Genomic DNA, 16,449 nt, shown 5'->3' with positions numbered 1-16,449 from the left:
CACCATCCCAAAGAAATGCTACAGCCAGGGAGATTTGCTTGTTTTAATTATGCTTGAGGACAGACATGGACACAGCAGCTGGAAAAACACGAGCTGGGAGCCCCGCCGGCTGCACACGTGCATGCTGACGTGCAGGCGGCCAGCAGGGTGACCTGGAGCCGTCACAGGAGCGTCCTGAGCACCCCTGGCACTGGCTGCTACCTGAGCTGTGGCTCTCTGCAGTAGCTGACACTGGGAATGAGACACCACCATTAACGCATGTATGGCGCGGTGCAGCTCCCTCAGGGAGAGCTGCATGCAGAGAACACTAAAATGCTAGGACGGGGGACATGCAAGCAGTCCTAAAGGGCACAGATGACAACAGGGCACAGCAGCTGGGTGAAGCAGCTTTTGAGACCTCCATAGACTTCTCTGGTGTTTTTCATGGCCTTCGGTAGGAGCACAGGAGCTGTTGCTGCCACACAGGAGTTCACTGAAACCCAGAGTCCAGCTAGACCAGGCCCTGCTGGTAAACAGCCAGAGCACCTGGGTCCTAAATCCTTCATGGCCGACACGAAGGGACAAAACTAAGACTAGAGACATCACACCACATGGTGGGTGTCTTCTCAAAACCCAGCACCATCCTTTGCAAAAGCTTAGGAAAGAGACTAAGACCTATTCTATTGACCTTTTAGCTGAAATGAGCTAGAAAACATTTATTTTTGCATTTTTCTAAAAAAAAAACCTCAAAGTCTCCAAAGAGTTTGTGAGCATCACTTGCAAGGCGCAACCACAGCTGCAGTGCTCAGGCCTCAGCCACATGCATGTCCTCTACTGCTTGGACAAGAGCTCAGGCACAGTGCTGTCTGTCCTCTTATCATTTTCCACCCATGCTTTACCTCAGTGAGCATGCTGAGGGCAGGTGGTAAACAGTCATAGGCAGTACCGGCCGTTTTCCTCCAGCAGCTGTTGCTTATTTTTAAGAATTCAATAAAGATACCAATGATTAAAGTGTCCCTGAATCACCACCTCCCCGAAACTCAGCTGAAATGCAGGTTATAAGTAGCTGCATTGCCTGTGGTCATGGCTTTACCATTGAACAGAAGCTCTGCTTTTAAGGGAGCAGCAGAAACAGCCAGGTGGTAATGTACCACAGTGCAACCCCAGATGAAAACAGGGGAAGAAAAGGCCTTGGAGTTGGGCAGAGGTTCCTGAGTCAGTGCTTCTCCTAGCTGTCCACTGCTCCCATGAAGGACGCTGCATCTTCCTGTGCCCAGGCTGCTTTCCTGGCCACGTGCCACTCCATCAGCATGGATCTGTACACTAAGAAAGGGAGGAATTCGATTTTTTGCATTTCCCTTTTGAGAAGAAAATAAAGATGGCTGGAGTGTCTTTCATTTCTTTATGGCAGGGAACATTTTCTTTCCTCACTCTGCACACTGAGTAGCTCTAGGGCTTGAGAGCATTTAGTGTCTCCTGTCGCCTCACATACATCCTGGACCAGAGTGACTGCTATCAGATCCTGTCTTTGCTGAGGAAGAAGGTGTACTGTTAAGCTCACGTTAGCTTAAGCTAACATGAAAATGCCAATGAAAACATGGTGAACAGGTAGCTTTGCCTGTTAACCATTATAGCCTACTTTTTTACCACAGAGTGCTACCACCATGCTTTGCCTGGTTTGCATGGAAATTTTGACACCTCATATGCTACCATAAGATTAAAAAAAACCAACCATTTCTCTTCCCACATCCTCTCTCTCCCAGCCTATGACTCACTGCTTCCCCCTGCCTGCCTCCTGACTCTTGAGCTGAAGAGTTCATGATGACCCTTCACCATACACGCAAGTTCCAAAGCCAGAGACCAGACCTGGCACTTGGGAGTCCTGCTCAGAAACAAAGCCACCCCACAGCACTCGCAGCCCAGGCTCCTTTGCACACAGCACAGAGGAACAAAGCAAAGCCGCTCTCTTGTAGCTACTGCTCCTGGTCAATTCGTAGTGTGCACCAGCCCACCTTGTGCCTGCCACATGCTGGGCAGATGCTGATCCACGCAGCACTCACAACTTTAGAGGTGTTCGTGTGGCCTTTTGGAATGCTTCCTTCCCACAATACTTCTGCTGGGTTTTGCCAAGCGCTCTGTTCCCCTCTGGATTGGAGCATCCTGGTGTGAAATGGCGCCATGCGTGGATTCACAGCATTTTGCAGTGTCCATGCCATTACAGTACAATCAAAATGCCTTACTCCAAGAAGGCCAGTACACTTCAGTTCTGCCTACAGAAAGGCGGCAGAACTGTCTGCTTGCAGAGCCCCTGGCTGGCATGAAGACCTTTGAAATCTCAGTCATGAGCAGAGACAAGTACGTCACACTGCCAGGATCTTGTGAGAGGCAGAAATCCCACTCCTTGATTCACATCCTATTACACACAGGCAGTCAGAAGCCTGTAAGCTCCATGATCTCCTCGTCTGTTTATTTGGGTAATGGGAAACAGTTTATCTCTGTGCCAATCATCTCCCTCTGCCAGAGGCAGCAGAACACAGTCCTGACCTCAGCAGCATACTGCTCTCCTGCTGCAATCAATTCAAACCCCCAGAGCTGCAGTTTTCCATGACGGTTTCCTATGCAGTGTCTGGGGATCTCAATCAGACAATCCATGTCCTTCCTTCCTCACTGGGAACTGATTCTGTGCTGCTTGAGCAGGCACTTGTTTGCAATCTGCCCTGAAGCGTGTTTTCAAACATGTAACCTCAGAGCTAACATACATCCATACATCATGTGCAACATGGAAAGAAACTCCTAACCCAGGACCACCAGTGTGCGCCCTGGGAGCACTCAGTTCTTCGCAGACGCTGCTACAGCCTCTTGAAAAGTGAGATCTAACTGTCGAATTTTGACTCTTCATATGAAAATCTGGGGTACAGCACAGACAGATACCACTCACACAGCCAGCTGCTGTTAGAAATGCTGCTGTGCTCCACAGAGAGCACTAAGCTTCGGAAGGATGTGCTGGGCTTATGCTAAAAATTCAGATAAACTTCACAGAATGGGTAGTATGCCAGGGACTTAAGTTATACTCACAGTAGACGTTAGCTCTGAAATTCAGGATCCTCAAAGAATTTAACTTCCCCACAAAAATATCATCCTGTCCCATCTGTGTGGCAAACCTATGCACAAGGAATCTCTCGCCTGGTCTGCAACATCTCACCCATCTTCCCCTTAGCTGTTACTGAGCTGTGGACTGTGGTAGAAAATTGTCAAATAGAGGAGAATCAAATTGGTTGGATCAAAAAGGATAAAAATCATTTGAGTTGAAAGGTTTCAGATTCAAGCCTCAAGGGCATAAAGACGAAAGCTGAGAGAAGAGCCTAAATTCACATCAGCGTCTCAGAAGAAGCTGAGAAGATTGGGTTTCAGCTATTTGAAACAGTCTTAGCACAGAAGTGATGCTAGAGATCCTATAGCCTGCAGGTGAGCCCCAAGGGGAAGTCTCTCTACCTGTTTTAAACAGAATCCAGCTGCATCAGACTTGGATGGAAACTGATCAAATCTCATTAGGAAAAGGGATAACTATAATAAACAAACCGTCTTCCTTGCTTGGGTTAATTCACTGCCTGCAGTTCAGCACTCTTTCTGACAGCATCCTTGCCAGTCATTGCTTGGGTGTTCAGCAAGCCAGCTTCAAAAATACCCAAGGAAACTGAATTCTTGGTGTTCCTGGTGTTATGCATCCTGTGATGCAAGAGAGCTTGCTCCTTTCTACAGGATAGAGCAGGAACAAAGGAAAGGAGCCACCTATTTGGAGCTGAGCTAAGGCACTAATGATGCAGTAGGTGAGGAAAGAAGAAACATAGCGGGAGGAGGAAAACTTTCCAACTATGATGTCCCAGATGATCATTGTTTTCTTCTCTCAATTGCCTTAAAAAAAAACCCAGCGTTATCTCTGTAGAAAAGGAGGAGCTAATACAGTATTATAGTATCCCTGTTGGGGTTTCATCTTAAGGTTATTTTGCTATACTCCCAGAGATTTGTTTCAGGTATCAAAAGGTATCAGGTATCACATGAGCTGTTTTTCTAAAGTAGATTTTGGTGAATGCAGGCAGAGTTGTTTCAGCAGCTCTGGATCATCGCAGCTTTATGTGGATGCCTGTTCTGTTGTTTTTCTCCATGACTTTCCAGAAAAAAAAGAAGCCTGTCCCTATCACTTTTTGGCATAATACCGAGATAAGCCATTCAACAGTGCTGACCCAGTGGGTGCAGTCTCTCCTTGTGCACTGCAGAAGCACTCCTGTGATCATCACAGCTTGATAAAGATTGATGTTGGCTGGCTTGTCTTCTGTCCAGTGTCAGTGAGGGGGAAAACGCTAGAGATGGCTACATCCACAATTCCTTGGCAGAGTTCTGCATATAGCTTCCTACGAGATGAGAGAGAGACAGAGTAAGATGCCCAAGCAGAGCAAACCAGCAGGCCTCCCAACTTCTTTTTATACAGGCATGCACTTTCCCAAAGGGAGCTACAGGATCCTGCTGCTGTTACAGGTAGCCCCAGGGAGGCTAGGGGCAGATGAGGCATCTCTTGATATCCTCCCCTCCTATGCCAGTGACGGTCTTCTTTTTCAACGGTGCTCCCATTTTCAACATTGCCTTCTGCAGCTTGGGACCACAAAACCTGTTATCTAAGTTTACTGTCAGAACAACGGACACTGCAGTTGCTCAGCAGTGTCTCCCACTGTCAGGACCCACACCACAAGATACATAGGGGCAGACAACTGCTGAGAACCCCCTGTAGCAGTGTCCCAACTCAGGGAGTCATGACCATCATACCAGACCCTGTGCAAGTGGGGGTGTGCCCCAGAGGGACTTCTCTGATGTATGCACGATTTGATGAAACGCTGCAATGAGGTGCAATTGTGCACAGTAACTTGTGAGCTAGGCACAAAGATTTCGCAGGACCACCCCTTGGAAGAGCTGGAAGAGTTTCATAATGGCAAGGCTCATGCAAAGCAGGATTAGGCAGAAGAGAGACAATGTGTTTGAGAAATCAGTTAACAACAGCTTCATTTTCTGCTGAAGGAAACACTTGTGTAACCTCACAGAACGTGCTGGCGTATGGGACACTGAGTACCAAAGCTGTCTTTACTAGGATTAACAATGTCATTCTATGAGCTGGAGCTACATAGACAGTAAGACACTTTTTCAGCTTCTGGGCACGTTACTGCTCTCAGCAGCCAATTTTTGTCTCTTAAACGTGAATTGTCTGGTATTGCTGCTACAAATTAGAGTAGTCCTGAAAATAAAGAGCCACAAATAGCCAAAACTTCGTCACCTGCTTCTCAAGGCTTCCAAGTGCCATACATAGGCACAAAGCAACCAGAGCATCATTGAAAGCCAAACCCATGCAGCAAAAGCCAAACCCTACCCACACAACAAAAAGGAGGTGCAAGGCAGAATTATACCATGGTGCACATGATGAACAGGACATTCTGGACAACGGAAGCCCCCTGAGGCCTAGCTCTGAAAAGGCTGCTGTCCAGGCTGCCTGGTAGGCTGGCCCTTTATTTCTTCCCTAGTATTAGCAATGATTTGCTCTAATTTACATCTAATATAGATTAATGTACATAACATAACACATATATATTATATTATCATACTATGTAGAGCATACATAATAGTCATATATATATATATATAAATAATTTAAAAGGTATAATAATGCAGATAATGTAGAACAGCCTGCTCTGCTCTGCTGGGTCTGTATATGATATAAATGCCTATTTAGGCAAAGATTTCTAGTCTTCCACTGTTGTCTCAATCACATAAAACAGCACTTCTCGCTGTGCCTATGCAGAGATGTTCACGGCCATGGGTTTGTGGCTGTCTCAGCTTCCCTGTGGCTAGCACAACCTTTGATCCAGTATCTGAGGCATCCACAGAGTGCTCTGGAGTCCCACTGCCTGCAAATTCAGTCACCTGCTTCCATCTGCTACCTTTAAAGCTACCCATTTATTCTGTGCTCGCATGAAGAGCAGCCACCACTGGCTGCACAAGAGACTGAGAAAGCAACTGAGGCCCAAGGCATTAATTCTGAAACATACCCCATGGTGTCAATAAAAACAACCCAAGCTGCACTCAGATCCAGTTGTTCAGAAAATGAGATTTAAGCAGGAAAGAAGCTGCAGGAGACCAAGCACAGAGGCAGCAGAAATTAACTTACATTGACTGGTACTTACAGCAAAATCTGGTATGGATTCGCCTGGGAAAGGCCCCTACCGTTCACTTTCTTCCACCTTTTTCGTTTGGAGCTGGTACACAGCCATGTTTTGTGCAAGTTATATGAATGGTGGCATCACAAATGTATTACAGAAACTGACTACTTACTGGGCACAAGCTGGAGCCCCATTGACTTCTATGAGCCAGACTTTCAACTCCTCATCAACCATGAAGTCAAAGCCAAAGAGCTGGAAGCTCTGGTAGTGAAGATGCTTTGTGCTGATTGCAGGCTCTATACACATAAGGCAGCTTCTGTGATGGGAAAAGCACAAACACAAGGTTAAAAGCCCTGCAGACACAGTCTGCACTGCAGCTTCTGAGGGTAAGTGCACAGTGCAGTTAAGTGGACGGGCCACTTGTTGCCTGCTGGAGCAGAAGACAGAGCCACAAAGGACTGTACCAGGTCCCCAGGGAACTGACACTCAGAGCTCATTTGTCACTGAGACCTTCAAAGACTGTGTTATGTCTCTTTGGCTTAAGTAACAGCAATGGAGTATTTGCGAAGGAAACTCTGCCGTGGAAGACCACTTTTTCAAGACCTGATTTCTCTCCAGCACCATGATCTCTCCAGACAATTTCCTCAGTGCCCAGGAAGCAGCTGATAGCGCTAACTTAGCTCTGCTTGGAATGAATAAGACAAAATGCCCTGCAACAACGCATGCTGCTGCTTGCTGACAGCAGGGGAGCATGGAAATCCTGCAGATTTGAGTCCTGCTTCATTTCCACTCTTACGCCCTACATCTTTTTTCACCTCGACCTCTCCTAAACCTATCTTTTGACCTACCCTCTTCCCTCACCAAATCATCTCACTCCTTTAGCAAGCTACAAGCAGCAAAATCCACACATATTGGCACACTGCCTTCAGAGAACAGCACCTATATAGTCCCTTATCTGCTTTACCATTAAGCAGTGACAGCGGGGTCCTTCTGGCTTTATCTTCAATGTATCTCTGAGCCACAACCTCTGATCCACGCAAATGAAACTCTTCCCTTGTCTGTCTGCTTTCCCAGCTGTGTTCATACATGCTCTCTGTCACTCAAGGGTTATGTACCACTGTACAATAGGTAGCTGGTTACCTTATTATGTGTTTGATTTGCAATAAGATGCTATTCTCAAGCGTTGTGTTCAGGGCATCCATCAGATACTGGTTGAACTCTTCAAAGAACATTTCATTCCCTTCCTCATACCGCCCATAATTTTTGGAATATTCCTTCTGAATGCAGTGATTGGTCAGGTGGCAGGTTTTGTCCTGGAAATTAGCACTGTTATATGGTTCGGAAGAGGTCCGCAGGACACCCTCTCTGTAGAGGTAGATATTATATAGATGATCCACAAGAACCCAGCTCCTAGGGGAAAAGAGAACAAACTCATGTCCCAGTGGCTTAACAAGAAACAGCGCAAACTGGTATTACAAAAGGCAAAAAAGCAACAGTTACCTGATGTCAAACTTGCGATGCCCTGGCTCCAAAAGAAGAGGCCTCTCCAGGTATTTCTGAATCACATGCACTTGTCCCTGCTCATCAATGAAATCCAGGAGCTCCGAAGCCTCTGAAGAAATCAGAATCCCTTCCCCTGGCACAGAAAGGAAAAGAAAAAATTAGGTGAAGATCTTTGCTGGAGTTCTTTCCAGGCCCAAGCAGACCATGGCTCATTCCCACGAGAAAACAAGCAATATACAAGAACCCACAACCTCAGATCTGATTGCTGCCTAAGCAATTGTCACATTTGCATAATGTCAGGTAGCAGCCTGGCAGAGGTATATCCCTTTTCCCACAGCACAGGGCATTTGGTTTCCTCACAGCTGGAACACAGCTGGGAACCACAGGTTCCAGAGATAACATGGGGCTTTTTGGCAGGTAGATGGCTATTTTAGATGCAAGTGGCATTGCATTGACCTTGGCAAGAAGTGAGGCAGCTGCTTTGTCTGGGGGATTTTGTTTCTCTTTCTGGCATGTTTTTTCCATCTGGGCTTGGTGGGAAGGGACATTTAGCAAGCACTTTTTAATTCTGTTTTGCTTTTCTCTATTTTTCTACAGTTTGCAAAGCAGAGTCTTGGCAGTTTGTGAGGTTTTTATTTATTTTGTTTCTTTGGGAAGGGAGGTTTGTTTTTATCCTAGATTCAGACTTTCTTCCCCCGCCTGGCTTTTCTGTTTGCCAGAGGCAGTCACACATGCATGCATGCGCAAACCGTGTTCCTCTGCTCACTGAGTCCATTTAAGTTACTGTTGAAACCACTGCTGATTAGGAAAAGAACTGTTTCAAAATGCTCATCCACTCAGCCAGTGTTTTCCCCTGCCATGGAAACTATTCATTAAAAAATTTAGATGTATCTTTTAAATACCAACACATTTTGGCTGAAGCTGTCACTGTTCATTTCTTGTAAGTCTAGAAATGAATCCACTGTTGCAGAGCAACGATGAGAGAATATACCCTTTCTGAGATGTGATAAAGGGATGGCACAGCACCACGTGAGAGATAAACCAGCTCAAGTAAAATTACCTAACAATTCTCAACTGGAAATGCTTCATCAAAATAATTTTTTTTCTTTCTTTTTTTTTGGGGGGGTGGGAAGGGGTGCAGGGGGAAAGAGGAGGGGGAAGTTTTTTAGTCCCCTGATTACAGCAGAGCCAGGCAGACACCTACAATGGTACAATCACAGGGCTATACACTGGGGGAAAGGAGGAAAACAACATCTCTTTAAGACAGTAAGCTCCTGCAGCAGGAAAATCAGCAGGTATCTGTTCTGTGCTGGACAGATGGTAAACTGGGGGAGTGGTTAGCTTAACTGTGCACCTAGTCAGCAACCCAGTGAGACAGAAAAGCAGCTTATGTGGGGGCCCCTGTCTCTGTTCTCAAAGTCAACACCAAAATCTCTAGCCAGAGATGAAAACTTCTCAACTTTTAAGTCAGGGGCATCCTAAACCTTTAGTCTTCTTATTACTGATGGACCATCGAGCTCCTCCTAGAACTCCCCTCAGACAGGAGCTGTGTCTTCACTGAATCTGCCTGGGCAATTAATGCTGACAAGCCTTCTACTTCATCAGAAGTAATCCCCCGACACTTAGAACTTCTCTCTAGAAGACTAACACCAGGTTCAATTTCCATGTTAATTCCCACCTTGAGTTCTGCAGCACACCGATGAATACAAAAAGTTACTTTAATGCAGAAAAGAAGGTGAGATCACACTTGAATGAAGTATGTGGGGAGTTTAAATCTCCCCATGCTGCAGTGAACAACAGCCATGGCTTTTTCAGTTTTCTAGATTATTTCTTTGCCAGACAGTGACACTACACAGACACACTTCCTACCAGCAGCGTGACAAAAGGACTCATTTCCCCTTCCTCCCTGCTGAAAATACGCAGTCTTCAGACGCTTTGCTCTAACGTGGCCATGAAAGCAGAACACTGAGGAAAGCCTGTGTGAAGGAGAGTTGTATGTCGCAGCCTCCCTGCAGCCACCCATCTCTGGCTTCCACATTTTCTGATAATTTTTTTAAAATTGCATCAGGAGAGACTCTGCAAATGAATAGTACGTGTGAACCTGTTCCCTTTGAATGGGCTGGGTTCTGCACACACCGTAAGGCAAGTATCCATAAAGCAATTCTGACAGCATGCCACTGATACTGCTATGATTGGTAGATAGGATAATCACCAAAGCTGTGTCCAGCTATCTCTTCTTAATAGCTCATTATTTCTGGAAGGAGGAATATGTTATCATTTAGATATCTATTGCCTTATTCAAATTAAGGGAAATACAGATGTTGCATTGCTTGCCCTTGCTCTGCTCCCTGCTCACAGTTTGGACATAATTTGGATGCACTAAGCTCAAAGACTCCCACTCTCAGAGTGACCATGAGTGGGCCACTGACACCAGGTATTTGGGTTGGTGGGAAGACAAATGATGGTATTTCTGCTCAGCTGAAATCAGGCTTAGATGCAGCATGAAGATGTTTCCTGCTGTTATGGTTGACTACTGTCTTGTTTGATGCCCTCCACCCCATATCCCGTTCTGCTCCCTTAGCTCTACAGCCCACATTCCCTTGGCCGGCTGCTCCCTGCTGTCTTCCCCCTGCAGCAAACCTTCCTATATTTTGAGGTGTATGAGTAGAAGAAAAGGGGTCCTTTCACTGCCATCCATGTCCAGCTAGCATGTGCACATTATGATTCATGTAAGGAGTTCCATGCCACTAAGCAGACAAAGGAGAGCCTTATGGTGTTGTAACTTGCATGGAATAAGTAGTCAAAGCCCTTCACAGACAGGCTTGCGTTCAGCCAAACCCCATGACTCCGCTAGAAGGAATACTGATAAGGTGGCTCATTTTGCTGAAGAACGAACCTTTGGCACCAGCTGAGGACTTGGCAATCCACACATTGCCTTCTCTGCCTTCCCGACGCCTGTTGTAAGCAGCCAAGAAGACTTCCCTCTCATCTGTCCTCGTGTTGTTTATGAGATGGCGAATTCCATTCTGCGCCGGAGCCACGGGGGTCTTCAAGTTTGTTGGGTAAATCACATAAGACTCAGGAAACCACGTGCAAGACTCTGATAGTTCAGGGCTTGTCTTGATTAGCCTAGATGAAGAGATACAGCCTGATAATCTCCAAATTGTTAATCTCCAGAGTGACCAGCAAGGACATCATTTAATAAGTACAAATGACCACTAACTGGGCTCTTTTGCTTGGTGATGAATAGCAACTTACAGACAATATGGATTCAGTTATTGTATTCTCCTATCTTTGAAATTAGGGTCTTCCTAAACAGATTAAGGCACCCCAAAGCTGCAGCTCTTTGAACCAGACTTATGCACTTCTGTTAAATATTTTGTAGATACTATGGATGTCATGAAACAACCAGTAGAGTAGAAACCTCTGTAATTAGAGCTTGCAGCAACATCCCTGCACCATCTCTGCACAAGACCACCAAGGAGGCGTGATTGTTAATGAACAACAGGAAGGAAGCTGTGATAACAGCAAAGGAGAGGCCAGAGCAGTAATGCTTGGCCTCTTGACCCCTTTCCCACTGAGATCAGATCAGGCACCCTAGCTGCGATGGAAGACCACTGGGAATGCACTGAAGGCAAGGACACAGCCACATGCTTCATGTTCTGAGGTGCCCAGGATACCCGCTGCATTATGCAGCCTCTGATCGCTCCAACAGATACTCTCTCCTACCAGTTATGTCAGCAAACTCCTGCCAGGGGTGCCCAGGTCTGTTATCTTTCAGAGTCCAGGGAGCTGCCTGCCTCTTTGAATGCTCATTCTGTGTTTTGCTGAAGGCCAAAAGCAGAGCTAATGATGTGCTGACTCTCTCCATACATTTGTGCCTATCTGTTGAAACAGCAGTCAGGCAGTGACACCCTTGGATCCCACTGTCAGAGGAATGTCATTTCTGGTCCCTTGGGTTCATAAGTGGCTTGATGCATGTCTGACTCTTGAGCTCAAAAGGTCAGCCAAGCTTCAGGAGAGAAAAACAAGCAGAAGTATTTTGAGCACTGTGTCCAGATCATTGGTTGCAAAGAAATCCAACTGGGGAGCGCACCAAATGCTTACTTAAAATATACTCTTAATGCCTGACACAACCACCACTGCACAGAAAGCTTTTGGGACCAGGTTCTTTGCAGAGGAAGGAGAGGCCTCAGATCAGCACGCAGTCTGCAGATCTGCATCAGCAAGAGGCAGGACAGACACTAACATGGAATCAAATTCTTGGAGGAGGCCAAGAGTTCTGACATGAAGATGCCCTAACGGTTTGCACGGAGACCAAGGTTATCTGCAATAAAAGCTCACCGTCATTTCCCCAGGAGACTGTAGCGTGGCTGGTCGTGCAGAAATAACTCCCAGAGCCAGCTCTTCCTGGAGATGTCTCCAGACATTTGCTTGACCAACAAATATGATTAGCTAAAGGCATATTAGTGCCTCCTCTCTGTATGAATCAGAATAAAAGGAGTAGGTTTTAATCACGTAGCTACAAGGAAAAAGAGCAGATATGGTTTGTTGTTTTTTTTTCTTTGATTTGGCTCTAATCTGCAGCTCCCTGTCTGCCTGATTCAATATACTCTATTTTTCAAGCAGATGTAATTCAGTGGAAATGTCATTTCCCCTGAAGTTACAAAGAGGTCATTGTGCACAGATAGCTGCGTAGATCAACACAGAAGTCTGAAGACAGCACGTGCTAGGACATTCCCAGGGCAGCTGTTCTGTGAAATACCCTAAGAACAGGTTGAGCTGTTGACAACAGCTAGCAGAAATATTTCTCTCAATCCCATGCAACAATTCAGTAAATTTCTTACTTCACCAGGGATGCTTTGCGACACAGCTTGTCTGCTCCCCTGTAATAATTCACCAGCTGCACAAGTCCAGGTTCGTGGCCTACAAGGGAAAACAGAAGGGTCAGACAAACTTCTTAATTACTGAAGGAAAAATACCTGCTTGGTGCAAAGGATCTGAGCAGCAGGGAAGGAAAGCCAGGCTGTTTCCTCTCCACGTGTCAAAGAAACAAGCACTGAGCTGGCACTGGCTCTGCCATTTTCTTTCCTTCATGGAGGAAAGCCCATGCACTTATTCGAGTCTGCTTTGAACATGTCACTGCCATTTTCCAAAGGAAAATAACCATTTCCTAATTCATACTGGGAACTGGCAGAGGCACCCAAAAATGTTCTCCATTTGCTGGTGGCAGTTTTTAAGAGCCAAGATTTCACTCAATCTTAAGTGAAGTATGAAGATGAAGTACATCACAGCACAAAGATCACAGCTCAGAAAACAGCCTTGGGGTTTTTGCTTTTCTTTTGTCCCTTTTGGCCCAGTTAAAACACTGGGAAATGTTAAAAGAAGATTTAGCCCCTCTGCTTATATTGGGCTTTACACCACAGCCTGCCTGTCCTCACCCTTGCACACAGCGCAGACACCCACGCTTAGTTAGGGATGCTCTGCTGGGACAGAATGGCAGCAGCCCAGAGGGTAATGCAGATCTGGGCAGCAACACACTGTCCCACACAGCCATCAATGTGCAACAGGTGAACAATGCCTGAGGCAATGCCTGGGACCCTGGTGACAACAATCAACAAGAACATGAATAGGGAAAATGTGACAGGAAACCACTCTGGTCTGAAATGAGACCTTGAGGGAAACTCCGAGGCATGACAATTATTTGCATTTTTGCCTTCTCTTTCCAAACAAATGCTTGTGGGAGTGATTTAGGCCCTAAAATAGTATTTAAGGTTTTAGTTACCCTCCTTGGGAGTTTGCCTGAAAAAAAAACAAACCCAGAGAAAATATTAACTTAAAGACCAGGCACCCGCAAGATCACAGATAGTCAACGTGTATTTCAATCAAAAAAACACGACCCTGGCATGGGTCGCTACTTTATTCACAGATCCTTAAATAAGAGATAGCTGAAACCCATCTTCTGGCAACTTCAGGCACTTTAACATGCAGCCAGCACTGCCACACACTGATTTACTGGAAGAAAGGAGCAAAAACTCTCAGATTTCCTTCTGTCTCCAGTTTATTGATTTTGCTTCCTTCCTAGGGGAAATGAGGTCCAAAGGTGACCTCACTATTCCAAGTGGACTCACCGCTTAAGGGCATGGTCAGCCCAAGAAGTAGGAAATCAGTGGGTACAACAGGGGTGCTTGCAGCCAGCCAGAGGCTCCAGCTGAGAGCCCACCTCCACCTCTCTCTCAGGACACACAGCCTTACAGCTTCCTGAAATGACGTCTGTTTTAAGCCTTTTAAAAAACCAAGTCAGCTGCACGCAACAGCTGCTCAGAGGGACAGCTTGAGGAAGACGTACCAGAGAAGGTTCTACAGCTTTTTGGAAGACATTCCAAAACAACCATGTTTTTTGTCTGAATCTACTGATTTCAGGCAACCAACTCCTGCTACAGAACGATGGGTTGAAGAAACCAGTACCAAAGTTTGGTCCCTCTCTAACAGTTGTTGCTGCACCTTGGCTGCAACAAAGGTTTAAATTTTCAGGCCTCCCACTGCAACACATGCTGAAGAGCTTGCAGAAGCCCTTCCATCATCCCAGGGCTCTTCTCCACAATGGAAGGGTTTGTTAAGAGTTTGAACTACACAGCTGGACATGCTGTCCAGGTCACAGCAGAGGGCCACATTTTGCCTATGGCAAAGCCTGATGCTCAAAGGCACATCTTCACAACAGGCACATTAGGGTACAGGTTTGCATGCTGTGGCCGGCTGCAGCACCTGAGAGCATCCTTACTGCTTTAGCCTCTACTTCATTTGCTGCAAATAGCTTTGTGTTGAGAAGCAACCAGACAGCATTGCTCTATGATGTGGGGACTTTCCAGTTGCAAATGCACATGGAAACAAGGGGAGAGGAGCTGGAGCTGGTGACTTGCAGATCTGAAAGAGCAGTGCTGACTGAATGGTGCTGGGTTTGAATTGCATGAAAGGGGCTAGAAAAGCAGTCCTGCCCTCAAGTTGCTGGGGAAAGTGGGCTTCTCTTGCTCTAGTGCTTCTGCAGCTTGAAGCAATGCTGCAAAATCACTGGAAACTATGGTGAATGAGATGGAAGGAGGCCAGGAGGGTCCTGACAGACGTCTGATGCAGAAACAGGGGACCACAGAAGGGAAACACTGTGGTGTGCTTAGCAGCATGCTGATCCCAAGCCTTCTCCAGCACTCCTGGGGACAAGAGCCAGCATGGGGATAGTACAGCAGCTGGCACTCCACACGGACAGCTGCCAGCCCTGCAGCTCCAGCCGGCTTGCCACCAGCCATGGGCAATGACAGTGCATCTCTGCTCCCCACCACACCCCACACTGCTGCCAGTGCCTGGCGTGGCTCTCCCAGCTTGTGGGCTGAGCACAGCCCTTTCTCTCCCTGGTTTCAGGCTCTTCCCTATCCAGCAGAGCACTGGACAAGCACTGTGCAGGGCAGGCAAGGGACAAGTCTCCACAGGGAAGCTCCCAGGTCTTGTTCAGCCATGGCCACTCATGCTGGCAGAGGGGACAAGGAAGGTGCAAGGCTTGGCCTTACGCACACACAGCCTCTCACCCTGCCCCAAGCAGGTACTAGATGTGCCCTAGATGTCACCCTCACCGAGTCCCCTGTGAATGGCAAAAAAAAGTCCTCAAGGGCATCGCTGCAGGATAACGCAGGCTCAGAGGGGACCCTGAGACCAGTGCCCCCAACGTCCAGGAGACAAATACAGGGATGGCCCTGCCGTGGGGTGAGTGTCCTGTGTGCCTGCAACCCAGTTCCTCCACCCTGCAGCCCCAGGCTGTGCATTTTGGGGGACTGCGGAGTCACCATCCTGAAGGCACTTAGGGAAGGCAATCCTTGGAGCCCAGGCAAGGGGCAGCGGTTCCCAGACAGGACTGTCCAATCTCAGGCTATGAGGTTGCTGGAGAGAGCCCTTTCCAGGGCTGGGAAGCTCTGCACGGAGCCCACCGGCCGCAGCCCTTTGTTCTGCGCGATGCTGGTCGTGGGGGTCCCCGCGACAAGGAGCCCGGCAGATACCTGGGGGTCAGCATGACTAGTAAGATGCTGGGGAACAGCAGGCGACAGGGGACCCTGGGGGACAAGAGGCTGTGACAAGCCGTGCGGCTGCACACTGAGGCGGGGTCCCCCTCCCTGAACCAGGGCCTGCCCGGGCTGAGGGGAGCACCACGCCTACCCGAGTCCCCGGGTGAGGAACCGAAAGATACCCGGCGACAAAAGACACTGCCACGGGTTCCTCAGCCCCGAGCCCGCCGCGGGCCCTTACCCAGCCTGCCGAAGGGGAGCCGGTTCCTCTCGCCCAGCATCAGGTTGAAGCGGGGGTTGTCCTTCCTCAGGCGCTTCCACTGCCCGGTGGCCAGGAGGAGCCGGGAGACCTCCGCGTAGACGCTGCTGTTCTCGTCCCGCACCACGAAGGTGTACATGGCGGCGGGGCGACCACCGCCGAGCCTACCCCCGGGGGCCCGAGGGGCGCCCCAGGCCCATGGGGCCCCGCCGCAGCCTAGGCAGGGCCCTCCGCCGCCGCCCTCGCCGCCTCCCGGCCGAGCTCCGCATGGCCGGGGCCGCCCACCCCTGCGCGCCGCCCGCCCCGCGCCACGCCACGCCGCAGGGCTGAGCTCATCGCGGGGAGGGACCGCGCGGGGCCGGCGTCCGCGAGGCGGGGAGGCCCCGGCTCGGGCCTTCCCAAGGGAGGGGGGAGGGTGGGCACGCCCCGGCGCGGCACGCCCCCGCCCCGCCTTCCTCCG

The 16,449-nt window shown here is 48.2% G+C and overlaps 1 protein-coding gene across 1 annotated transcript; it reads right to left on the bottom strand.

The window, feature by feature from the left end:
* On the bottom strand, positions 30-16,275 carry TTL (tubulin tyrosine ligase). The gene is made up of 7 exons (XM_021389460.1): positions 15,972-16,275; positions 12,530-12,608; positions 10,579-10,811; positions 7,680-7,815; positions 7,320-7,589; positions 6,352-6,495; positions 30-4,388 (listed from the first exon to the last, which is right to left on the bottom strand). Exons 1-7 carry the CDS (start codon positions 16,126-16,128, stop codon positions 4,271-4,273), a joined length of 1,137 nt encoding a protein of 378 aa, XP_021245135.1. The 5' UTR covers positions 16,129-16,275; the 3' UTR covers positions 30-4,270.

The sequence above is a fragment of the Numida meleagris genome, chromosome 3, assembly GCF_002078875.1.
Source record: "Numida meleagris isolate 19003 breed g44 Domestic line chromosome 3, NumMel1.0, whole genome shotgun sequence".
NCBI lineage: Eukaryota > Metazoa > Chordata > Aves > Galliformes > Numididae > Numida > Numida meleagris.
The sequence above is the reverse complement of the archived record's forward strand: the minus strand, read 5'-3'. Positions and strand labels throughout refer to the sequence as shown.